At 41.0% G+C, this 27,914-nt stretch overlaps 1 protein-coding gene across 2 annotated transcripts in view; it reads left to right on the top strand.

Moving 5' to 3' along the window:
- Positions 1-27,914, top strand: part of fgfrl1a (fibroblast growth factor receptor like 1a) — an 86,815-nt gene that overhangs the window by 10,927 nt on the left and 47,974 nt on the right. For both annotated transcript variants that reach the window (XM_074649237.1, XM_074649236.1), the window contains exon 3: positions 25,292-25,564. In XM_074649237.1, the coding sequence (XP_074505338.1) occupies positions 25,292-25,564 (273 nt within the window). The remainder of the gene's footprint in view (positions 1-25,291; positions 25,565-27,914) is intronic.

The following is a 27,914-nucleotide window of genomic DNA, read 5'->3' as shown; positions in this document are numbered from 1 at the left end:
GTTCTTTAATTACATGGTGATTAACAGACAAAGGGATGCTTCAAAGGGCACAAATGACTCTGTCAGTTCCTCTTGTTAAACCCTAATGTCGGGGCCAAATGTTGTCTTATTGGCTGTTTGGACAAGCAGAGCTGTGGCTGCCAGAGGTAAATTTAAAGAATGATTGTCACTTTAAAAATACAGACTCATCTATTGTATCTTCTATTGTCTATCTATTGTACATTTTGTTTGATATCAGAAGTTTGGAAGAGATATTTGTCTTTTATTGACAGTCCATAGTGAGATGTCTCTGTGGGATCTTCAACCTATATTCTTGTAAGAAATAATTTAAAACACAACATTACATACTATACACATATCACTAGCCGTGTTTCCATTCACGCATTTTTATGCACTTATGAAGTATCACAGAAAAGCTGTATGGGAACGGCAAAAAAATAGTTTACGCACGCTTGAGGTGGTGTTAGCCTTTGTTGATGTGCTAAATGGATTATGGAAACGCCTTTGACGAATAAATTCTGACGTAGCGAACATTTAAATCACATGACTGATCAGCTGTTTCCGCTGTCGGCGTCTTTCCCAGATATATATTTATATTGTCTTTGTCTCCGGACGATATGAAACAAGAACAATACTAGCTGACATGAAAGAACAATTAAAACTTGCCCAATTTAAACAAATTCTTAAAGACTCTTTTCTCTCGGAGATCGGCCGAGGCAACTTGTTTTGTAACTGATTCGCAACCTCTACTTCTTCTTCAACTATGTTTACTGGCGGATTACAGACATGCGTAAAGCGTAGCCTATACCGCCAACTTCTGACGATACTATGCATCCTAGTTTATCCGATCCAAACCAGATGACGGAAATGTGCCTAATTTCTTTTTTGCAACATTTCAAAAGTTTGCTTAAAATGTGCTTGACTATTGAATAGATGATACACGGCTTCTGTCTGTGGTTTGTGCTCCGAAATAAATGAACCACCGCTGATATGAACCCATTTGCAGGACTCTTAAGGTGCAGCCTCCTCTCTCCCCAACACCCCTCAAGCACCGCTCTTCCTCTCAGAGTTTTACAGGGCCTGTTAATGTTAAAGGCTGTTAGCCCACATTTAGATAAAGTCAATGTTTGCTTTGACTTTGCTAATGGTGGGGTAATAATGGGGCTGTCTGGACGCTCTCTGTGGGGGTTGATGGTGTGTCGCAGTGATGTGAGGATGTGATGTGTGTTTGTGGAGGGGGAGGAGGGGGGTGCAGCAGAGAGAAGAAGAGCAACAGGAGAAGATAAGATGGCAGAAGAAGGCTTTGTGGAGACAAATAGTGAGAGACAAAGAAAGAAATGTTAAAGAACAATGACCCCTTATCATACAGTTTTAAGTAAGTAAGTAGCTACAAGGCTGGAAACTTCATTTTATGCCACACTATCTGACAGTATCACATATTTCTATCAACTCTTCATTCAAGCTATATGATGTTTACACTGAGTGAAATATTGAAACTCAGGACTTCATGTTTTTATGGCTGCACCATTCATTCATTATGTCTTTTATACATATCTCCCCAATATTCAACCTGACATATTGGGTATGTTTAGAAACTTTAGAAGCTTCATTAGAATAAATATATTTATTTATGTTTAAACAGAGTTTGGCTGCACAGCAGGAGTTTGTACTAATAATGTACAGAGGTTAAGACTTTCAGAAAGTAGAGATCTTCCCAATACGAGTGCCCATCCGATACCACACACGTCGGACTTGATGTTTTTCAGTTCCTCATTTGAATGTGACGCTCTTCATATTTCAAAGTTTCTCTCAGTTCTTTCTCTGAGTCTTGTTCTTCCCCAGCGTCTCTGTCTCTCTCCTACATAGTGCAGTATTGTGTGGGTCGTGGCGCCACAGTGCTGTATTGTGGTCTCAGTGGGGTTGGGGTATGTTTGGTCAACGCTACAGCACTGAGGGTCGAAGGTCAGCCAGTGGATCAGGGAGGGGTCGGGGAGAGTGTGTGCGTGGGTTTGTGCGTGCATGAGTGTGTGTGTGTGAGGTAGGGTCAGAGAAAGCACATGCCTGCACCAGAGGAGACTGTAATAACACACCAGGAACCCCACAGGACAACACACACTCTGCTTTCACTCCTTTATCTCCTCTCTATCTCTATTCACTAACCTCATTGACATGTATGGCAGAAACAGAATTAACAAACATTCATTCATTCAAACTATTAGGAATATTCTTGTTGTTTTGAGGGTTAAATGTGCAATTTGTGCATGTTTGTGCATGCAGACAACCAATTCTAACTCTAACTATTGTTAACACAACAAAAACAAATACCAGTTCTGACTCTTGCTCTCTACTCAGCACGCTGCTACTTCTTCTTCTTCTTCTGGCTTTGTACAATCAGCCGATAATTTATTGATTATAATTTCATTATCAGAATAATACATAATTATATAAATTTCCCATTATGTAAGGGATAATGTAGAGCGATCCGGTCATTGTTGTGAAATAAACCCCGACAGAGCGATGCTGCACAAAGCGGAGGTGTCTTGCATCGACCTGAAGGGGTTATTTCACATCAATGACCTGCTAGCTGTACAGTATCCTGCTTATTACACAGCTACTTACTTAAGAAATCAATAATTTGACACAAAAACGGTCCTCCAGAGTCTGACATCAGAACTGCGCCCATAGCAGCAACAGACCGTAGAACGCTGTGATTGACCAATCAGAACCGAGTGTTCAACAAAGCCAATAATCTTTCAGGCCTGATATATATCGTGCATCCTTAATTAAAGCGCCAGTTCACTCAATCTAAAAAAAACCACATTTCCTCTGTAAGTCTGGTGGTATCTAAACATGCCGATAGATCGGAACGTGTCTTTCCAGTGAAACAATGCTCCTGGTTACTTTGGATAATCAATAGACTTTGCAGTCAGTGCTTTCCATCAGGAACTATTATCTTTTTAAAGTAAAAAAAAAATGTAAAAGCTGTCCACAGGGAGGTCTGTCTGAGTGTCACTCGGCTAATTGTCTGTACTCTACAGCCATTACGTCGTCTCTGTCTGTTCTCTCTGTCACTTTCTATCTCGCTCTCTGACGTTTTAATTCCTCTACCACTTTCTTTGTCACTGCTGGTTTCTCTCTCCCTTGTCTACCTTTCAATCAGACCCTTTCCAACCCCTTTAACCCCCACCCACCACACACACACACACACACGCACGCACACACGCACACACACACACGCACGCACACACACACACACACACACACACACACACACACACACAGTCTCCAGCTGTTATTCCTGATGGCGTTACAAATGAGACGTTGAAAGGTGATCGCTGGGACAGGAGACACAGACCCTTGTTTTCTTTGGGCTTTGGTCTGTCAGATTGGGTCTGGTGGGGGGTGATACTGCACTCAGGGCAGCTGTGTGTGTGCGTTTGTGTGTGTGTGTGTGTGTGTGTTTGTGTTGTTGCCTGTGATAGACAGAAGGACAGAACCACAAAGGCCACCCTAAACCAAAAATACCACCGTTATGACCTCGGTCTCAAATGTGATTGACATGTTATGGACAGTCAGCTGCGCTCGCTCCCCTTGGTTGTTTATCAGACATACAGATGACCTTTGACCCCAGGAAGTGGAGGCTGATCAGGGGCAGGATGTTAAGGCGGACAGCTTTAGGAAATACTTTTTGTAAGCTGTTGCTGTAGATTCTAGCTATGACATATGGTGCTCGTTCTGTTGAGCTCTTATTCATGTAAATGTATACGTCTTTGGTGGTGCAAAACCAAGTTTCAGATATACATTCACATCATATGTACATTTACAAATCTTTCATATAGCATGTTGCACTATTTAATCTAGAATTACAGGATTCTCATATGAAAGGTCAATATCATGCCTGTTTCTTGTTTTTCCACTGCTGTCTACACAAGCAGGAAACTGAAAAACAGTTCGGAGATGGTTTTCCTTGTTGTGGCGTGTTTTGTGCAAAGACCAAATGACTAAAACATGGCACAAAGTTGAAAACCACCACACATGAGGGGACCCAAACGCACTCGTCTTTCTCCGCGGTGCCAGCTGTCGATGTGGAATCCATACTGCAGGGGGAATGTGAGATGAGAGATGTGGGGGTGGGCTCCGCTAGATGGGAGCTCTGGAGGGGACATATACACACTGGTGACTAGGACTGTGCAGCCACACAACATACTTTTTTATTGTCTCTAAATCAGTAATGGCATCATAGAATTCAAAAATGTCCAAGATTTACCTTTACGTTTTTTGTTAGATTTGTTTATTTTGACATTATTTACCACCAATGGTTGACTGGCCGTTCTCATGTTGCATTTTTTGCGCCCTCAAATTCATTGTTGTCAATGTAGAAGTTCAGAAGGCGCGCTCAAAAGCAAGAGCGACGCCGTTGCAGCGTACAAGCGTCCCCAATAGCCTATTTTTCTGAGCACGACGGCTGCTCCCCGAGATGAAAATAAGTTAACTTTTTGGAACGCAGCAATGCACACCGCATGTCACGTGATGAGTAACAACCAATCACAGCTGGATATCTTTTCTTTCTTCCGTAAATATCAGTCTACGGTAAATATGGAGGAGAAGTTAATAATTTTTAGTGCCGGGCTACCTAGAGCTTTACATCGGTGCCTGGGACTATTTTACTTGCTTCACCCTCTCCATGCAAGGACGTCACAACATCTGGTTGTAAGATCAGCCAAATTGAGACAGATAAATTGAGCAGTAAAGCTACTGTGAGGGATTTACGGTGCTGGAAATGCATTTATCTTTGTTTTGACTTTGTTTAGTTTAGTAAGTGAGGCTTTAACTGCTAAATTACCGCAACTTCATCAACCTTGTCATCGCAGCACGCTGGTTTTGGTTGCATAGCATCGGCAGGCACGACAGGAGCGCAACCTCCAGAGCACCTTGGATAAAACGATGAAAGTGACACATCTGGCGTTTTCCATGTGTTTTTAGACGCAACATGTGAACAGCCCCTTATACTGCTTACATCACTGTGTGAAAAACTGGAAATCTGCCGAGTTATGCGACAAAATAGCTCGTTTTTACAGCTTGTTGTCCGACCAGTTGTTTATAACTGTTCTGAATGACCACACTGGAAGGTGGAGTGAAAATCAGCCGTCATAGAGAGGGGAGATAAGAACGTTGTTTAAAAATATGGATGCATATTTTCAACCGGTCTAGTCTCCTGGAAGGCATTTATAGTGTGGCAATCGTTTGTACACACAAAAAGTGACAGAAATAGTTGTGCATAGAATGAACTGTAGAGAGAAGTTGAAACCCTCACAGCTCACCAATCACTGCGTGAAGCGAGTGTGAATGTCAGATTGTTGGTTTTGGAAAGTTACAGAAATTGTTGGACCAATCCCTCCAAATTCCGATGTTGCAAAGGTGCGAGAGGAGGGGGTCTTCTGATGAAATATACTGACGCCTTTTAGTCTGTCTTTGATGATTTGTGGATTTACATCAAGTGAATTTCAGTAGAAGTGATGTAAATCTGGCTTTAAATGTGTGGCTTGGACTTAAACTTGTTGAATCTGTCTGTAAAAGGTTTTCATTCAAATCTGTTATATATGAAATGTCTGCACTTGGCTTTAAATCTCTTAAATTTGGCTGTGCAGATGGTGAATTTGGCATTGAATCTACAGTAGTGAACCTGTATGTGTATTAGGTTTTGTTGTTGACATTACATAAATTGCATGTCTGTCTATCCTGCTCCTCCTGAGGTTTCCTCCTTTTTATCCTTTTAAAGGGTTTAATTTGGGGGTTTTTTACTCACCCGTATCAAGGATCTTAGGGCAGAGAGTTTTATAAAGCCCTTTGAAGCAAATTTGTGAGTTGTGAGTTTTGGTTATATAAATAAAACTGACTTGACTTGACTTTGGAATCCATTTAATGCAACAAAAATGTCTACATTAAGCTAGAAACTCCTGCTCACGGACAAAAGCCAAAAGTTCATAACCTCGAGACTTAGACAGTGTGTTCTGACACAATGTGGTACAACTATTTCAGGACTTCACACGCCGCCATAGTAGACAGTGCATCCTGCGTTGATTATTGTTCATAATTTGAAAAGCAGCAGAGAAAAGCACGAATGGCATTTCTTGCATTTTTCCCAAAGTAACAAGCAAAATATTGAGCAGATCTGTGTAAACATAAAACAGCAGATATTGGTTACAGCCACGGAGAAATAACCCAGTGGACATTAATCCCCTGCCAGTAACCACACAGTGCTGACGTCTAGCTGAAAGGCCTGCAGACCGGTTAACTGTGTTAATTATTTCCCACTACATGGCCCTCCATCACACTGGTCAGCTCAGCGTACTTCTTATCCCGAGGTAATCCCTCTGTTGTGCTGGCACCATCATCACACAGGGACACAACAGGCCTATTCTTCCACACGTAATTAACAAAGGTACTTATGGGCTGCTTTCTGGGATTTAACTGTTGTGTTGTCGCAGCTTTAGGGAAGGCAGCGAGATGTGGTGGAAAATGGAGACATTGGGGCGAAGAAAGCTCTCAGATCAGTGGAGGTTTAGGAGAGTAGCTGTAACCACACATTCAGCTTTAGTTGAGAGTAAAAGGTTGGTTTACCCTGTCTATACTGTATGTAGCTCTCAGTGGTTGAAAGTACAATATGAGTATTTTCATTTTAGCATTACTGTCCTGTGAAACCCACGTATCTCCAGAATGTCAACTTTTCATGGGCCTTTTTTCAGCTCTGTGACAATGCATGTTTCAGATAATCCAGTGGGTTCTTATATGGTATATTTAGCTTAAAAAAGCAGCCATCAGTTTGTCAAAAAAACTTATTATTGTTCACTCAACAGTGACGCCATTCTACTCGATACGTCTTCTACACTACTGCATTTTAGAAAGACAAATTATGGGACTTATTAAGGCCTTTACACACTGCGGGTGTGATGAATAAATTACACGAAAATGCGAAATGATCGCCTGTGAATATTATACGTCTAGAGCTTTTATTGTGAAAGGTAAGAACGGAAGGAGTAGATCAGGTCTGTCAAGGTTAAAAGGAGTAATAAAGTTTGCCGTCTTGGTTCGGACGACGGAGCCTCTGTGTCGTAGTTTCATAAATATAGGCACAAATGAACTCGTTCTGCACAACGTGATTGGTTGATGCCTTTATTCGCGGTGCAAAACCTCAGAAAAATCAACCTTGTTTCTAACAAAACAGTATGCCGCTTTTTCGCTGCGTAATATTTGCACTCATGACAAAAACAAAAGTTCAAAACAACATATCGACGTGCAAATTTAACGCACGAAAAAATGCTGCCGGGGTGTAATGGCCTTTACTCCAATCTACATGTCATTATCGGCTGTAGTTTCTAGTTACTTTATGGATTTTGTTATTTTTATTTTATTTATAAAACAGATGTATTGTCGTAAATTCAACTTCTCAACATTATATAAAGTAGTTCAAATCAGCTCCACCTACAAATGCTGCTTATATATATTTTTTAAATAATATACTAATATACTCTTAAAGCGTCTGTTCTTCATAATGACTTTCACTTGTGGTACTTAAAGCTCATGCCTCACCTGCACAGGTGTTTTCACTTAACATCCCTGATTAGACCTCCTCATGAACTGTACGGCCTCCTGTTAAGGCGGGACAATTTATACCTTTTATCACTCTTATTAGGGCGCCATAGCTCTGCCCAACATCAACTGATGAGGTCTAATTAACCAGAATAACTGAAAACACCTGTGTGGGTGTACAAGACAAGTCTGAGTGACAGACATTTACAATGCTGTATTACTACCACTCACACCGATCAGCTATAACATTAAGACCACTGACAGGTGAAGTGAATAACACTGATTATCTCGTTACAATGGCACCTGGCAGTGGGCGGGATATATTAGACAGCAAGTGAACATTTTGAACTTTCAACTTTGTGCTGGAAGCAGAAAAAATGGGCAAGCATAAGGGTGTGAGCGACTTTGACAAGGGCCAAATTGTGCTGGCTAGACGACTGGCTCAGAGCATCTCCAGAACTGCAGCTCTTGTGGGATGTTCCCGGTCTACAGTGGTCAGGAGCTAATAAAAGTGGTCCAAGGAAGGAAAACCGGTGAACCAGCGACAGGGTTATCAGTGTATACTACTATTGCTTTTACATTGCTACCTTTACTTTGTATTTTAATGGATCTTAATGCTTTTCCACCACTTGGTAGCTATATAGCCCCATAAGCGGTATGTCACTGGAGTATAGAGGTAGAAAACAGAAGTGTGATGTAGTGGGTTCTTCCAGTTTCCGACTGTAATGATGACACACTCACATATACAGAATAATGAGAGGAAAACATGAACAACATGAGAAAGGCAGACAGAGGGATTAGTCCACACTGACTGCTACAAGCGCCATGACGACTGATTGATTTCAGACGGTATTCTTGGATTCTCTGTGTGTGTCTGTGTGTCTGTGTTTGGTGGAGAGTGTCTACTGTCAATCAACACTTCTCAGTCTCTGTTTCTGGCTCGCCCGGTGCGTCACGGCAGATACTGTAGGTGTTGAGAACACGTTCACAGATTTAGTTTGTAAAAGGAATGATTCAACCAGTAGATATTCTTACTTCTTCACATATGCTGGTGAGTAAGAGCAGGACTCTAACAAAGCTTTTTATTGAACTCAAAATCATTTTTCTCAAAGCATTTTGTGCAATTCTTGAATCTTTACTTCATTTTCTCACAACAGTTTATGCATTTCTCGTCGCTTTCATACAGAAGTCAGATGTATGCTCCCGTGTTAGCTGAGAAAATGTCAGTGTGGAACAGAGATGTACTGGATATGCAGCAATGTTTTTTGAAAGGTTAAAGGTCACAACTTTGAGGTTTGCGTAAGACGTCATTTCAGTCATACTTCCTTTTTAAGACTTTTCGGAGACATTCAGATGTCAGTCAACATGGAGCGATTAGAAGAAAAGAGATATAGGTTAAGAACATGCAATCACACACGTAATCCTCTCTCTCTCTCTCACACACACACACACACACACACACACACACACACACACACACAGTAGCCTAAAATGAGACAGTGACCTGAGCTGAACAAATGGACTTAGTCACGGCTGAGGATTGGTGTGGAATGTGTGTGTGTTATGTGTGTGTGTGTGTGTGTGTGTGTGTGTGTGTGTGTGTGTGTGTGTGTGTGTGTGTGTGTGTGTGTGTGTGTGTGTGTTATGTGCATGCTTGGAATGTCTGACTCTCCACCCAGTGAAGCAGAAAACACACAGGTGGAGGAGGAGGAGGAGGAAATACAGGAGGAAGAAGGAGCAATACTGGATTATTACATGCAGCTTGAGTGTCTGTTAAGTTGTTTTTTAATTTGAAATTAACTCCTGAAAAGTGCCATATGAATAAAGTTTTATACTTACAGAAAATAAAGGCATAAATATATCTTCCTGATAACATGGATGTAATATAGGAAAAAAATTAACAGGTTAAACCTTTTTTACTATGTCATGTGAAACATCGGGAAATAAAGTCAGAAGCAGAAATAAAAGCTAAGGTGATGTACAGGAGAAGCAATGTTTATTGTATTGATTCGGTAAGATGCAGGTCAAAAGAAGTGGTCTTCTCGGGACCTTCACAATAAACGCCCTAGACATATACACTGCATCAAGAGTCGACTCAACAAAATAGCTTAATATATAGTTACAGGCTTATAGCTCAACAGCTTGTCGGTGATATGTCTGTGTTTTCTTTCTGGTGCTCTGCACAGATCTGACACCTGCCCATCCGCTCTCATCACCGGCTCTCTGAAGCTCTGTGCACGAATATGTAGGATATTACTACTGCTGTCTCCCGCCAGTTAAAATTAACAAAGCATTGTGGTTTTTGCAAACGGAAACGATGTAGGTCACGTGTTTATTTGCATATATAGCGGGGAAGTGAGAAGTGGTCACTCGAGACGCATGTGGATGTCAGGTCTGAACAGGGCCGATGTCTGCGTTAAAACTTGAACCGTCAAACATGAAAAGTGAAAGTTTCTTAGACATCCACGTTACATAAAACTCTCTGTCTATCAACAATTACATAACGCGAGTCAGGTCTAAACGACACTTTGAAATATAGTAAATGAAATGACCTTACATAAAGAGTATATTTGCAATTTAAAATAAGTAATTGTTCATTAGAGGAATTAAAGTAACTTTGTTAGACTTGAGTAAACTAAAAAAAAGAACAAAATGTGTGTGTTGTTTTGGCCTTCCAGGGTCACCTACTTGAATACAACCCTTTCATATCTTATCTGCAACTATTTAACTGCTCGGAAGCCAAATACACACTGAGCTGTTTATAAAACCCAATCCCTCTCCCTCTCTCGCCATCGTACTCTCTGTCTCCTTCTTTATATGTGTTATGTCAATATGAATGTTCCCTTACAGCAAATATTCAAACTTTATCATTAAAGTGGACCAGAGCAGGTGGTGGTACTGTGTGTGTGTGTGTGTGTGTGTGTGTTTGCGTGCTTGTGCATGTGTGTGTTATCACTGTTGTTAATGAGTAACAGTGTCTGCCTCCAAACTGCTGATAAAAGTCAGGTCGAGGACACCGATTTTCTTCACACACTCATACATGCACACACACAATCACACACACTCAAGAGTGTTAACTGTTTCTTATCTTGCGCCAACTATGTCTTGCCTTATCTGTAAGGCACGAGGCACCCTGCCGACAAAAGACATACACACGGTATACTTTACTATACAAACAGATGTATTTACGCTGGCCAGATCAATAAAGCTAAATGTAGTTGTTTACCACTGAAGGTGTGTTTAATTGGACTTTGGTTCAGAGGGTCACTGCTGGGGACTTCAACCTGACATTGACAGAATCAGTAAATTGACCCCGACCTCAGATTCCTCACACACAACCACAACACCTGCCACTGCTGCGTTTCAGTCACTGGTGAAGGTTGGCTGGAGTAAAATGGTGAAGCTGTTTTCTTGTCTGCATATCTGAATTTTCTCTCTGTACAAAAATGTTGCTCTTTTTGTCCTCTAAGTCTTAAAACAAAGTACCTGTCATTCATCTTATATTTTAATGCTTGTGCATAAATAGAAAAAAGCTGTTATTGCATCATTTCTTTTCAATAGTTTGAAAGCCATAACACACTGTTGTTATGGCTTTCACACTGTGCCATTAATCACACTGTGCGATTAATTTGTACGTAAATATATTTTTTTCCAACTGTTGTTTTTGTAATGAGTACTTTCAGACAGAACACAAATATTATGCTGCAAAAGAAGCAGCGTACTTTTTCGGAACAAGGACGATTTTTCTGAGCTTTTGCACTTCGAGACAACCAAAACAGCAAACTTTATTACTCCCTTCAACACCTCAAAAAATGGCAACAGAAACTCTTTCAACTGTTCTAGTCTCATAAACATGTAATTTATAACATATCAAAACGTAGTATAGTACAAAGTATTGAAAAAAACTGAAACAGGTGGTCCCATTGCTGCCCATGTTGAAAAAATTATTTATGCATGTCCTCTTGTCTGATGTCCACACAAAGGGTTCAGTTCTGAGACATGGAGTAGGATGCAGTATAGTGCACCTGATTCTTAACTCATTTTGCTGTCTGAAATCTGCAGACCACTTGATTCTGGAGCTGGTGGTTTATATGCGGCTGCTAGATTGATTGAAAAATTTTTTAGGGCTGTCCTCGACCAAAGAAATTCTTAGTCGACTAACACTCATACGATTTTATCGACTGATTGCTTAGTTAGGAGATAAAGAATCACACAAAAGCACCACTTTAAATCTTGTGTTTACCAGAGAGATTCTTGGAAATCAGTCATTCAACATGAAAAAAAAGCATAAAAAACGACTAATCGATTAAAGACATCTTAATAGACTCAGACCAAAACGACCGATAATTAACTAATCGACTAAGAGGGGGCAGCCCTGACAAATATACACATTTTTTGTACTTATTTCTGAGAAATATTTTATGCTTAAGTGTCAGGGTGAAGGTAATCTGAGTATACTGTCCTTGGTAACTTGCTCTGGGTCAGAGCGTCTGCTCCCTGTCTGTCTCAGGTCTTATTTTGCCCTAAAATGTAACCTAGCCTCCAGCCTCCATACACTGACCAGACACACAAATACACACACTGAACTGGAGTAGTATTTGCGGCCTTTGACCTACTTTCACCGCAAAGATGGCCTGTTTACTCCGTTTGTTCAGTCTTTTTCCTGCTCACCTTTATCTTCTCCTTTCACTTTCTTTCCATCTGTCTTTATCTCTTAACAAGCTACAAGGTGATGGTCTAAATTTACCTGGAACCTTAAATCCCTGATGCCAATCATAATTTATTATCTGACCAAAGTGGCACTAAAAGCTTTCGAAAATGATTCCCTCTTCAGAAAAAAAAAGAAAAAGTAGTACAGTTGAGATACAACAAGTGTATAAATAACTTGATCCATAATGTAAATCAAACCTTATCAGATCACCGGGATGTTTTGGAGACACTCTGTCATCACCGGAGACAGGTATGTCTTAATATGCTCACTGTCACTGTCCGTGAAAGACAGAAATAACAGAGAAAACATCATTTTGTGTCTTCGTTCGTGAGCAACTACCGGATCAGTTTTCAACAAGTCATGACTGCGAGTTGTTAATGGACCGTTGAGGTTCGTCTCCAGCTCTCAGTCTTTTCTTTTTTCTTTTCGTCTTACAGGACGTAACACACGTTTATAGAAAGCAAAGTACATTCTGTTACGGTTTTTATCCAAGGTGCTCATTAAAATGTCAGTTTCTTGTCCAGTCTGCAGTTTACCTGTAAACCCTCAGATGTTAGCAGGTAGTTGTTTGTGAGGATTAATTCCTCTTTCTTTATCCCTTTCGTGACTCCGTCCCTACTTCTTCTTCCCTTACTGTACTTTCTTCACTTCCCTTAATCTGCATTTATATAATGGGCCCAAGTTGTTGTTAAACACACACTCTCACACAAGTGCACACTGTGCATGCTGTGGTTTCTGTAAAGCCCTTTATAAGCTTTAAAAGAATGTCCCAGGTTCAAACCGCCCTCAGGTTCTCGGTGGTTTGCAGAACTTTATGTTCTCGGTCTCGGTTTCCTCAAAAGCCAAATTCCCACTTTTCCCATGTTGTATCCGTCTTCCCTTTATGAGAATAAACTACCGCAGAGTTTATTTTTGGGAACTGCAGGTTTCACAGGTTGACATTTGTTATGAATTTCACTTTTCAAACTAAAAACATGTACAATAGGGCTGGACCCAAGTATTCAACTCTTCGGTTATTCATTCGTTGGGTAGGTATTTGGTTGTAAATTTTGGTATTCGGATATTGGTATTAAGTTGGGATTTTTAAGTATTTGGATATTGTGTTTTTATGCTTTTTGTTCTTAACTCTTCGGGATTACAAACATGCGCAAAACACACCAAACTTATTGTAAAATTCTAACAATAAAAAAAATGAATGCCTTTAATTAAACATGTTTTAAAACACACATGTTGCAGCACTAAGCCGTCCATTTGAGCCGAGAAAAGAGAAATGTCTGTCTGAGTCCTTCCTGAGTCATGTCACGGAGACGAGACGAGCCGGAGCCGCCGTTGCTTATGGAGCGCAACCCATGCGGGGCTCGGGCTGAAAGAGCTGAAACGGTCTTACAGCCGGGCACTGCCAGAGAGGCGGTACGTAATGTGCAGAGATAGCCTCAAAAGGGGGCTCGCAAATGTGACTTTGAGGTACGTCTACACTCACACACGAGCCGTAAAAACAGCACTCGTGGTCTCATCATGACACAGTGAAGTTTGAAAAAACATTCGTGGGGGAAGCCTCTGAGTGTGTGACAGAGGAATTTAATGGCATGACTCCGTGCTGCCTACTAACTGAGAGGTTAAAGCGCTCATCCGACGGTCCCACACACGCTGCAGGTTGAGTTCCTCCTGCCCCACTGAAGCTTTGAATATTCACTGTTGATTACTACCGAAGCTCTGGAGCCCAGAAAATGGTATTCGGGACAGCCCTAGCATTTAAGCATCATGAAAACAATGTTTATGAATGACTGAGCCTTTGTGCAAAATCCTTGCTCTGGACACAAACAGGAATGATGATTAACATGCAGGTGTATTAAAGGGATCACTGTTAAACTTTTATCACCGTTTTCAAGATCTCATGTGGAGTGGAGCCTGGCTACGATATTTCTTTCCATAAGTGCTTGGTCGATATAATCCCTGAATTTGCTCTGCAGCAAACTGAAAAATGGCATTTTAATGCGGTTACTATTTTCCCATGAGACATACTGAGTCATAAGTAAAGCTATTCTCAAAACAGACCATTTAATAACAAATGAAAACCATTCCTCTATAATGACAAATATAAATCTTAATTTCAGAGTGACTTAATAACAGTTTTAATTCAAATATATGGGGGCGTTAGCCACAAGCCGTAGGTTGTTTAAAGCTGCTGCAATACATTATGCAAAGAATAGCAACATGTCTATGTTGATGTTTTAATAGTGAATGTCACCTTTTTTCCCACAGTTGCAAAAATAAGAGGAGATTTCAAAGTTCAGATTCTTCCCATAATTTCCTTTTCCCTCAGTTAGTTAAATTAATCATCTTCATAAATCATTTTCTCCTGTGTTCATTTGGTTGGGGTGTGTCATTAAAATGATTCATTGCTTGTTTTAGGGTTTTTTTAGGAGCAAATTTATTGCTCTTGCCAAGTATAAACCCAACAGGAAAATGTCTGTGGTGGATTTTGCACCTTACCCCGCTGGTTTCTGAACATTAACATGAAATTTAAACACTGTTTTTGGAAGGAACGGCGTGACTATATGGTAATCTTATATCAAATTTTGGGGGCCTTTTTAGTCACTGTGTGTGTGAGAGGTGTTATTTCTGAATGAGGTTTAGGGTTATAGGGTTAGTCCCCATTGTGGAGAGTTTTTCCTCCAGTGAAAAGCAGACAGGTGCAGCAGCCAGATGAGAAGAAAGGTGGAACAATATAACCAGCTATTAGGAAAGCTGCAGTGAAAGGAGCATAGAGAGAAGGTGAAGCTGAAGAGAGTAAAAGAAGAAAGAAAGTAAGAGAACAAATCACACTTAAAGGAAGGTGTGAAATCTATAAAAGATCTGATTAAAACAAATGAAAAAGGGATTTACACCTTTATGTGTGTGTGTGCCGGTGGTGTGAGTCGCTCAGGGGATCAGGTTGCCGTACCAACCACTCAGCAGATTCCTCAAAGTTTTTGTGGCCGCTGTGTGTTTTTCTTTTGTGTGCGTGTGTGAGTGTAAGCCTCGGGTTTTATGAGAATAAGTGTATTGTGTGTGTGTGTGTGTGTGTGTGTGTGTGTGTGTGTGTGTGTGTGTGTGTGTGTGTGTGTGTGTGTCATGTAGCCCTTCAATGATGTCGGTGTATCCTCCCCAGCCTCAGGCCTAGTGTTAACTGTCAGAACAGAGTAAGTAGCAGTTGACCTATTGTTTGGGTGGAAGTGACTGGGTCAGAACATGTGTAAGACAACTTAATGTGTACCCATCAGTCTGCCTGTTGCCTCAGGCCAAAGAAAGAGTGTGTTAGAGTGGGTGTACGTGAACTACAGAAAGAGAAGAACAGACAATCAGCGAGTTGTCAGACAGTTGTTAACGATTACACAAGACTTTTTACAAGAAAAGATGATGCTCCATATATGTATAGAGCTTCCACTTTTCACAGCTGGGCTGCAGGTTTCCACACGGCGCCGCTGCAACGTGCACACCGGCTGTGACTGATCCGTCCTCCATGGCGATTCCCTCATTATGGTTTGCTTATAGCATTGGGTTTAAATCCAAAATATTGCCAACTAGGCGCTTTTGCTTTTCTCTTTGACACCATATCCTTCGCCATCGTCTTGTCTGTCAATCTCTCGTCCCGTGCTAAGAAGGGATGCACCATTCCGACTTTTTCAGCTCCGATACCGATAGCGATACCTGGGCATCGACCGATACAGAGTACCGAACCGATACCAGTGTTTAATTAATAAGCTGTATGCCTGTGTGGAAGTGACTGGGATCATTCTTTTATGTGTAAGGCAACATCAGACCTGACTTAAACATTACTTTTCTAACTTTGTAAAACAAAATGTAACAAATAGATATAATAGATGTGAAACATGACTCCTGCTACTCTGTACTGAGACTCCTTACGGAGCAGACACTTTCACTTTCAGTTTGTAGCATCCGACTTTGTATTAATAACACGGCGCTGATTCGCAAAAATGAACTGAATGTGTTTTATTTCTATAAAAAAAATCAAACCAGCGGTGGGAAAGTAATGGAATCGTGTATGCCCGAACACCGTGTAACACCGGTAACACTGACTACCATGGCGAGCCTAGTAAGCAGCAGCCTGATGAAAAATATTACACATCAACCTGGTTCAGCTAATAGCTAGTGGCGTCACGCAACACACGAACCAAAGAGACGTGATAACAGGATTCAGGCTTGTAAAGAGAACTCAAAAACATAACAGCAGGGGATTACAGGGTTCCACCCAAAGTGTTGCGTAAATAGCCGACTTACGGGTATTTGGGTAATTTGAGTTGTGCACACACAAATTCTCCTTGAAGCACGTTGCATGAGGATAAACCTTGTGCATGTTTTATTAACTCTGAGCTTATTTAAAAGCACAAGTTAGAAAGAAAGTTACTTTTTTAACTGATCCGATCATAATGACGACCTCTTGAGGACCCAGTTGTCTCTCCAGTCTTTCATAGCTCAGTATGCATACACACACACACACATACAGTACACACACCTCTACCTTGTGCAGTACATCAGCGCTGTGTCCCGCTGTTAAGTGCTCTCCATCAAAAGCATTCCTCGGCTCTCCCCTCTCGCTTCAGTCTCACTTCCCTGCCAACAACAACGCTGTGCTGGACTCTGCAGACCCATCTGACTCTGAGACCAGTGGAACGTTAAGGGCATTAAAACGCCAACTCTCAATCCAAAACCAAAACATAAAGGGCAGTCCCGGCTGTCGCACACTGCCAAAACATGCAACGCAAGAATTTACTAAATTAGCAGGTATTCTTTCAGCACTTCAGAAAAATGACAAAGTATTGAGATGCTTTGCTTTAGGTGTTTATAGTTCTCCATCTAATGTCAAATACGTTTCAAATCCTACTTTGTCAACCAGTTATGGCATTGATTATTTGTCATGGAAGAAAGTTTCACCCATGGAAATGTCTGTGAAAAGCATTAGTGAGTGTGATTTAAAACAAACAGCGTGGTGCTCAGACACTAGCTGGCAATGATCTTTGAATCTCAAAGAAATATGTAGAACAGAGAACCAAAGAAAACAAACTGAAACTGAGTTAATGCTTAACTCTACTGTTATATTATCTGCTAATGTTAGCGTGTGAAAATGAAAAGGTGTGCTTGAAGTATTTGTTGGCCAAAGCAAGAAAAACAGTCTGTTTGCACTTCAGTGTGACGGCTAGTATAATAATTAATGTCTGTAGATTAATCTAGATAATAATAATAAACCTTATTTATCTAGATGATACAGAGCCAGACAAATGTTAGGAAATGATTCAAAAAGTCATACTACTTCTTGGAGTCATAACTCAGTCAAATGTTTAACAAACATACATGGTACACATATTTGAGATACTTACACTTCCCAGGATCCAGCCTGGCAGCACAAAAAGGCGTGTGAACGCTCTTCTTGCTTTCGGCTTGTCATTTGTATGCCACATATAGTCTGTACTGTCTACAATGTAAAGGCATTTGCGTGAATATGCTACGCTCAGAGCTAGTGACGTCGAATAAAAAGGTAGAAACACTGCTTATGGTGGGCCGGAGAGGAGGTGGGTGGGTCCAACAAACACAGGACTTTCAACCTGGAGATCGCTGTTTTGTTTTGTAAGTTACGTCAGAGACATTTGTCTCGTGTTTTTTGGTGATGTTTGTCACGTGTTTTCCGCACTGATGTTACATTGGTTCCGTATGTATTTTATTTATCTATTTATTTTTATTGAAAAGGGACCATGTACAGTTTAAAACATAAATGTCACCATATGATGCACCGTACCAGATTATAGCTGTGAGCTAGTTCACATCTGTAGTCCCTTGGCAGGTCAAAAAAAAGAAACATACTACAGAGTCATACAAGAAAGAACATAGAAAACGCACAATACACAGCTACACACAATAGCACATCACAAAGTATGCTTGTCAAGTAAAAGCAAGTCATGAAGACCATGGAGTAGAATTAGAGATCAGTGAGTACAGAGCTGAGCAGCTTTCAACAGACGTTGTAAATTGGTTTTGAATGTGCTGATAGAGCTCCAGCTCCTCACATCGTCAGGCAGAGTGTTCCACTGATTTGTGGCCTTTACAGAAAAAGCTGATTGGCGAAATGGTACGGTAAAATCTTGCATAGAAGATCTTCTTAAGGATCTAAGGACTGAGCGAGAATGCACAAAATCACGAAGTATAGGAGTGGCCAAACCATTTAAAATTTTATAAACGAGGCACAAATTTGAAAATAATCTAAAATCCTCAAAGCTCAGTAAATTATATTGCTTAAATTATTGTACAGTGATGAAAATGCAGTTGTTTTATGTCCAGAGTTTTTACAGTTTGTTTGTATAAGGACTCAAGAGGTCTCATAGCAGTTTCCCCAGCCTGCCCCTAAACACGTAATGCAATAAGACATATGGGAAAGGAGCATAGCATGCATAAATATCTTGGCTGCCTCCAGAGAGAGAGAGTTTCTAATATGTTGTAATAAGTTGTACTTGATGGTTTTAACCTTTTACTTAATTTATGTACTTATTTTAAGGCCAACCATTACGGTTTTTCTGAACTTTACTAAGTGTTTTTTGCTGCCTAAACCTCAGTGAGTGGTTTTGTTTCCCCCTGCTGGTTCTGCACCTTCATATAGGAGTGTAATATTCACACCTCGTCGAGGCAAAACGTGACACCGACATGCTATTCTCTGGTAGACCGGCGGGTATCTGCTTAGAAATCATATAAAAAGGAAGCTCCTTATAACTGCAGAACTTGCCTGAGAATCATTATGTTTTTAAAGTTTCCTTCAGTATCAAAGTAATCCAGTGATTGTAGTCTGTACAGCCATGAGTTCACTGCAAACAGGAACTGCTTATAGCTAATACTTTTAATGGTGCCAATTTGCCCAAAATGTTAACAGATATATTGGCTCAAGTTGTGGCCAACAGTCAACTAACATTATACTTCCTGTTGGCATCTCCTAAAGCCACCAAACTGTAGTTTCAGAACTTAGAGCATGGTTATCCCCCAAATAGGAGTAGACAAAGAATAATAATAGGAGTTACAAAATCCATTATAGTGACTTTTTTCATGTTGCATTATCAATATTTGGAGGGAATCGTCTTCAGGCTCCAGCTTCATATCAAACAGACAGATATAAAAGTGGTATCAATCAATCCTGTGATGAAATTCTTGGAAATAAGCATAATTCTCAAAGTGTCAAACGTTTCCTTTAAAGGAATTGAGGCCGTGTATTTGCAGTTGTTTAGGGAGTAGCCGGTAAAAGAACAGAATGTATGAAGTGATTTCTGCTCTGCTTTATTTGGCCTTCAGCTACCATCCATGCCTTCCAGCTCAGAGGATGTGGAAGGCTCTGCCTCTGTGGGAGTCGTGTGTTTCTGACGTGGGCTGTGTTTTCCTGTCATTAGGCTACAGAATACCAGACGTGCACGCCTAACCTACACACTCCCTGCATAGATGGGGAAAGAGAGGGAGAGGGTGTGTAATGGTGTGTGTTTGTGTGTGTCTGGAGGCCGATAAACAATCTTCAAGGTGCTTTAGATTGTCTCGGGGAGCCAGTCGCAGGCAAGGGAGCACCATAAAGCCCCAAATGGACTAAACAGACCAAGTTTTAAAGGCCTGCAATTTTCTTTTCTCCCCCACACACACATGCAGACATACAAACACAAAGACACAGGCTTCCTAAACAGTATATAAACAGACCAAGACGCACAAGCACTAAGAAATAAAGACTGTAATAAGCTTTATTTGACTATATACATATGTGGAGCATAACATTCAGCAACGTATAATCGTACAACGGTTAGTATGATTTCATGATTTCAAGTTTTCATGCGTTTTCCTACGAATGTCAATTACCGGTCCTGTCTTTTCAGAATAAAACTACTTAGTAAAGTTTAGGAAAAGTTCGTGGTTTGGGTTAAAATAACACCAGAAGTGGCGTAAATTAAGTACGGAAGTTACGTGACAAATAAATCAACCTTGACTTCTGGTTTCACACGGGGTACGAACACCGGTCTCCTGGGCAAAAGTCTTTTGACCCGACCAAAGAGTTTAGAAGCAAAGAGACGAAACTCCGGTGCCGCTGCCGCTGCCACCATTTTGGACTGAAAATGCTTATTTATAATATCGTATTGTTCAACACAGGCCATTTCATTAGAATATGAAAATGACAATAGAACAGAAATAATTTTGTTTTACTTTTGTACGGCACTTTGTAGGCGGACGTTTTACTGGCGTCCGGTAGTCGCTTTCAGTCCAAAATGTTTGTAGCGTAGCTTTGCTGTTTGGCGCTGATGTTGCAATGGAACGAACTATTGACTTTCACTTCTTGGCAATATACGTTCTTTCCCCCGACCTCCTCCCTACGGCAGCATTCATCTTTCTTTATACTTCCTGGTTCACAGTTACGTGGATTACATACAAACTGATTTTGTGGGATATATTTCCGGAGTACAGTGCATTACATTTTTCGTAGGTATAGCCATGAACAGTATGTTTGAGAACAGCCTAGATTCAGCAGCACATAAATGTTAAAAATGACCCGCATATGCAAAGACACACACACACACACACACACACACACACACACACACACACTGACCCTGTGTCTCGTGAAAGAGAAGAATAGATTTTTTAGTCTCTTCAGTTTCACCCCCAGAGACAGCTTTAAAAAGACTTTACTTCACTCATGGACCGTGGAAGAGGAGGAGGAGGAGGAGGAGGAGGAGGAGGAGGATGAGGAGGGATAGGAAGGGAGGAAAGGAGGCTGCTGGTCTGTGTTCCCTTCATCGGGAAGAGAGGGAGGAAAGGAAGAAAAACGGGGAGGTAAATGTAGGAGAGGTTAACTGTCGAAAGTTGAGAGGTTCAGTTCGAGGTCCTGCTCCCGGGATCCTCTGGGGAAGAAACTGGGGAAGTTATGTGTGTGTGCAGATCCGAAAAAGGCAGGAGAGCAGTAAATCACACCGGAGAGGAAGAAGAAGAGATCACTGCATTGAACGAAGAGGATGGTGTGAATGATGAAAGAGAAAAGAGAGAGAGAGAGAGGAAAAGAGTGATGACAGGGGAAGAGAGGGGACGGGAGGAGGTAGTAATGGGAAGCGAGGGGTTAAGGGAAAGAAAGAGAGAGGTAGCAGGGGAGTAGTGAGAGTTCAGGGGAATGAGATTTCAATCTGTTGGAGGAAGAAAAGAGGAGACGAAATAAATATAGAAAAAGAAAAAATAGGAACATTAAAGGGACATGGTATATAGAGAAAGGGAGGAATATGAGAGTGAAAGTGGGACAAGTAGGCAAGAGAGAGAATGTAAAGAAAGAGAATTATAGAGGGAGATACACAGTGTGTAAAAGGAAATAGCGAATAAAGTGAGGGAGAGAAAAGAGAAAGAAATATATAGGTAAGGAGAAGGAGTGAGGCCCCTGATGAGAAAGCCATACAGCTGAACGAACACACATTTCCCATCCAGCAGCGAGGAGGATGGAGGGAGGAGGAGGAGGAGAGGCTCCCGTGAATACCTCACTGTGACTAATGTCTTTTTCACACATTTCACCTCCATCCATCCATCATTGTGTCCACCTCCTGCTCCCTTGTTAAAACAACAGCCCGTCGTGACAGCAAATGCTGGAAGACTACTGTTAACAGTTCTCCTTTCTCTATAATCAGCTTTATGTGTGTACGACTCTACTTCAACCTTATTCGTCTCCAACAGGAAGAAAGAGGAAGAAATGGAGATCCTTGTTTTGTTTCGGTGACAGTCGACGGCTCGCCACTGTGACAATGATGTGAATTGAAGTTTGAGACCCTATAGGAAGTTTCGACCACACTTTTTCTGTGAAGCCACGGTGGTGTTGCTCATACTAACTACCGAGTTCTTCCAAAAGAAATGCCAAAAAAGTCAGGGTAAGGTAATTGCAACGAATTATCTGTGCAGCAGAGGATTTTTCATGGAAAAGACTGGTCTGTCACTTAAAACAGCTCACGTTAAAGAATAACTGTGGTGGATTACAACTCGCGTCTTAGTCATCGCTCCCGTCGGTAATAATAATATTATACACCTTTAGATCAGGTGGTCAGACGGGACAGTTGTTAAACAAACTTCTGAAATGAGTCAAACTTATGTGGAAGAGAAAGACAAAATCCAAATTAAACCCATAAATTACATGATGAGTAAAATGATCGCCCAAATTGTCCATTGTAAACAACTTTGACCTACTGCACAGTTCATTTACCATTCCATTTGTATGCATGATTTGGTGGTAAAACAGTCTTTTATATCTATAAACATGGCAACCTGGATTACTCTTTTAATCATGTACTGTTTTTTGCCCCCATCTATATCTAATTTGCACTATAATTTGCCTCACAGGGCTTAAATATATTGTTTTTTTACCCCATCCTTCTCTACTATGACCACCTATTTTCAGCAAATCAAGACGTCCCGTTATGGTTCAAAAGTAGTTCCAAAATGAAAGTTGTGCCAATGTCCGGGATGTCACCTGGCCATCAGGACATCCTTCTAGCCTATTCAGCTATTTTACTAAAGTTCATGTACACAATATGCATTCAGCAGCTTTACACATCCCTAAAAACTGAAAATAATAAGTCACTTAAGTCTAAAACCCGGTCACCTGGGTGAAAGGCCTTTGTTTGACCCATTTATCTACCATGACCTCTCAACACGGACCTTTTCACTCGTTACCAACCGTCAAAAAGCTTAATAAAAAAGACAAAATCGCACAAGTCTACACCTGTTTATCAAACCTTTTCTCACAAGGGCATATTAAAGGTATCAGGCTGTGTTAATTCCCTGTGATAAGAAAGTATCAGAGAAAAGGGGCAATAAATGAAACACATCTTATCTTTATCAGCCCACATTATTCTTCTAGATAAGCCTCTATCAGCCCCATTGTTAAATCAAACCAGCATTTGTCCTTCCTTTTAAATCTTTGTTAAACTTCAGGACATGACCTGGAGTGGGTTGTTTTCTGACCGTCTGTAAGGACACTTTGTTCGCTACACGGTGGCCTACTATGTGTTTTTAGCGCTATATTTGGAGGGTATTGTTTTAAGCCAGAAGGAGTAATGAGAAGAGACTGACCCTTGCTAACTCCTACACCTCCTCCTGCTTCTATCTCTCTATCTCCGTGTTTGTCTTTCTTTGTACTGCTCCTATTCGGCCGTATTTCATCCCCTTTCTCTCCTCAGACTTACTCCCTTAAATTCCTTTCTCCCTCATTCCCTCTTACCTTCCTTCCTTCCTCTCTTTCTCCTCCTCCTCTCTCCCATTTGTTCTCTCCATCACCCCTACTTCTCCCCACAATTTCCTCCCACCGTTCCCAGTCAATCAGCCCGCTCCTTCACCTCCCTCTGTTTTTCTAGTGTGCAGTTTCACAGTAGACCGGCTACTGAGCGGTCAAGGTCACGCCTGATTTTATGTCTCGACACGACATCTCTGTTAATATTAGCTTTGCTTTGTGTTTGCTCCCTGGGGACTCACTCTGTTGTGGTCTGTGATAAAATGTCAATGTTTTAGCTGAGCTATTACAAACTTCTTAAAGGTCAGAGGGTAATTCCTGTGTGTGTTAAATGCCATATTTGGAGGTGTCTTTGCTTCTGAGAATAGTGGTGAAAATGAGAGAGTGTGTGGCTGCAAACATGGAGATGAAGAATACGCTTTTACAAGAGGTCGTCTGAACATTGATCCTAAAGCTGTTGACACACCTTGTTCTCTCAAAATGCCTCCATCCCTCAGCACACATATAACTATGGGGATGCAGCCGCCCATACTAACTAAAACCACACATTTTGCTCAGTGAATTAATCTGGTTGTATGGGCTCGTCCAGGTTTTCCCTCAATGCAATGTCAATGATATGTATGAAAATAGGACTATTTATTTTGTTAGTCGATTAATCGCCAATCATTGTTGATCGTCATTTTTCAAACAGAAATAGTGAAAAATGCCCGTCATTCTCTGGTTGCAGCTTCTCCAAATTGAGGATTTGCTGCTTTTCTTTGTCATGAATGATTGAAAACGCAATCATTCATGGGGTTTTGCACTGTTTTACAGGAAGAAACAAGATATTTAGAGAGGTCACTTGGGGTTCTGCGAATTTTGATGAGGATTTTTTCACTGTTTTTTGACATTTCATTCTTCAGGCTGTTCTCATACACCGTTCAAAGCTATACCTACGAAAAGTAATGCACTGAAATCCGTATATATATCCCACAAAATCAATTTGTACGTAATGCACTTAATCGTGAACCAGGAAGTATAAAGAGCGATAAATGCCGTATAGGGAGGATGTTGTGGTGGATGGGTGGGTCAAAAAAGACCAGACTTCAGCCCAGGAGACTGTGTGAAACCAGAAATCAAAGTTGATTTATTTGTCACGTAACTTCCGTACTTAAGTTACACAACTTCCGTAGTTATTTTAACCGAAACCACGATCTTTTCCTAAACCTAACTAAGTAGTTTTGTTGCCTAAACCAACCAAGTTGTTTCCTGTGAAGATGGAAGTTTATTTTGAATAGACTGTATGCATGTAACGAGTGGAAATTGACACGTGTTGCTGGACATTCGTAGAAAAACACACAAAAAATGAGGAATAACTTTTCGTATATCATATTATAAATATATCATGAGGATACGTTGCATAGTTGCAGTCCTATATAACCTGAACCTGAATACAGGCCGTCGTCTTTACTAGGAAGATATTGTATCTCTGCCAATGTGGATCAGAATGACATATTAAGGGAAAGAACCGTGCAATCAAACAGTGTGGACACTACAGTAACTACTACTCAGTGATTCCCAGCTCAAACAACTGGATTTTTCTGCTGGAAACAAAAAAACACAACACTTTCTGTAGTAATCTGATGTCTTAAACTTTGTGTAACTAGTCCGAAGGGGGTCTGAAGAGAGATTGAAATATCATAGTGTTTAATAGAGATTCCTTTTCCTCTCCCACCCTTAAGGCCCACCCAGGGTGTCAGAGCGGGTGGCCCACCGGCAGAGCATCCGTCTGGGTCGCACCATGAAGCTGCCCTGCCCCGTAGAGGGCGACCCGCCGCCGCTCATCATGTGGACCAAAGACGGCCGCAACATCCACAGTGGCTGGACGCGGTTCAGGGTGTTGCAGCACGCGCTGCGTATCAAAGAGGTGGAGACTGAAGACGCAGGGACGTACATCTGTAAGGCCACCAACGGGTTCGGCAGCGTCAACATCAACTACACGCTCATCGTTATAGGTAAGTCACTGTGACATGAGACACCAATACCAAGCTTTGGTTTAAATTGAGTACCTGCATTAAAACACATTTACAGGCTCGATATATTACTTAAGAACTATCAAACAACTTTTTTTTAGATTAGTTTTTACCCGACGTTATGTGCTATATAACATTTTTCAAACAAACTTGGCGTAAACCTACAAATGTCTTCAGTTACACATAAAACATGATTTGGAGAAAGACTTAAGGGGTAGGAATCACCCGAGGTTCCACGATACGATATTATCCCGATATTTAAGTCACGATACGATCTTGTTGCGATTTTAAAAATGTTGTGATATGCTGAGTAAGATAAGATATTCTGCAAATTCTGCAGTTTGTCAACATCTGTTTTATTTAATGAGGTCCAGTTTTCACTCCGTTCATCTCAGAGTTTTCGTTCACAAATCTTGAGTTCAGAGGTCAAGGGACACCTTTGAAAATGGTCATGGCATTTTTTCCTCGCCAAAATTTTAGTGTAACTTTTAGGGCATTATTCAGCCTCCTTCCTGACAAGCTAACACGACATGGTACTAATCGATTCCTTAAGTTTTGTAGTTTCATATGATACCAGTATCTTCACTCGAGCTTTAAACCCGCTACAACCTCCGAAAGACAGAACAGTGTCCGGGCCCGACGGCAAGATTATTAAGAGGTTAATAGTATATATAAGAAAAGATCGATACTTGACGTTCGTGTATGATACAAGATCTAAATATTGCGATACTTTTCCCCCACCCCTACTTGTGATTGTTGGAAAACTACATGAGTCTTTTGTTGAAGCAGTGTGGGGTGCTGGGGTTGTGTTTATGTGTGTGTTTGTATGATGACAGACTGATAAAAGCCAGCCAACCATAAGCACCACAAGATTTTCTTCCCATTAATTTAAGTTTGCACTGAGTCTACATATACTCCCATCTTCTCTTCTTCATTACACATGATTTTTCTGTCTCTTTGTTTTCTTTCTTTGTTATTTTCCATGCTAGCTTCCTTCCATTGACTCTGCTGTGTGAGTTTCAAGGATATAATTAGCCAGGTTAGGTTGTTGGGGCCATTATACAGTAATCAAGCCTGTGTAGTTCCCCAGACAATGAAGCACTGCTTTTGTCTGAGTTGCTCGTGTGTGTGTGACCACAGTTGTTGTGCTCGTGTGTTCCTGTATGATTATGAAGGAGGCATTTGTTAAAGGAGATGCTTTTGTTTGTGAGTAGGACATTGCGTCAGTGTAGTATGAAATGTCAAGTCTGTCTCAAGTTTGAAGTCTCTATAAAAGACACATTGTTATGCCTTGTTCTGTTTTTTTCGACATACTTATTTTTCAATTTCACATCCAGAAAGCTGAGTCGGTTGTCGGTATGTCTGGGTGTGTGTGTGTGTGTGTGTCTTCATGTGTTTGTGTGATTTGTAAAAAACAATGAGTTGTAAGGCTGTGCAATTAATCAAAGTTCAATTACGATTTTGGCTTCCAACGATTATCAAAACCAGATAATCGACATAAAAAAATTATTGTGGCTGCATTCCGTTTCGCAATGACACTCTTGTTTTGTCTGGTGTTATGTTGTTGTCTTAGTGTGGGAGGATCCTATCGTGGGAGCGTGCTGGCACTGCGACCGACTCTAGGTCAGCTTAAAAACGCCCGGGGTGAAGGTGACGCTTTACAGCACCCCTTGCCCAGACCTCACCACTTAGTGCTCGCTGTGCCCTGCATGGAGGGACGGAGCTCCCTGCTCCCGGTGTGACTATCAACCGGGGCGGACTGTCCTCAGTGCAACTCACCCGACCCGTCTAAAAACACGGACCTCGTCTCGTTTACCACACTTTATGGGTGTGACTTTTTTGCTGTGCTATCACCATTAATATCTATACAACCAATGTGTTTATGATTAAATTGTTTACCAGAGCACAAGTTATTCATAGATCTTAATTTTGCCCTCAAAGTGCGCCTGATTGATGCATTTAACTTTAAAATGTAGACTACAAAATTGTCTTTTTAAATGCATGATGTTTCCAAAGTCAGTGAGTAATCGTGTTAAATAATCGGGATCCTGATATTGACCAAAGTAATCATGATTATGATTTTTTGCCATAATTGGCATTGAGTTGTACAAACTATGAGTTGTCATGTGGTGGCTGTAGTCGGTGACCCTTTGGACTCAAATACAGGTGTGTTTCTCTCTATACTGGGACTCAAATAGCTGATTCCCTCGACTCCTATTCATGTAAACAACATACCTGGAGGGGAGACAGTGTGCCAGTGCACATTTACACATGCATGTCAGTGTGTGTCCGTGTGCCGCAATGTCTCCACACCCCTCTGTGTGTGTATGTG

Source organism: Sebastes fasciatus, chromosome 10 (assembly GCF_043250625.1).
Source record: "Sebastes fasciatus isolate fSebFas1 chromosome 10, fSebFas1.pri, whole genome shotgun sequence".
Taxonomy (NCBI): Eukaryota; Metazoa; Chordata; class Actinopteri; order Perciformes; family Sebastidae; genus Sebastes; species Sebastes fasciatus.
Note: the sequence above shows the minus strand (reverse complement) of the source record. Positions and strands in the feature narration are given on the sequence as shown.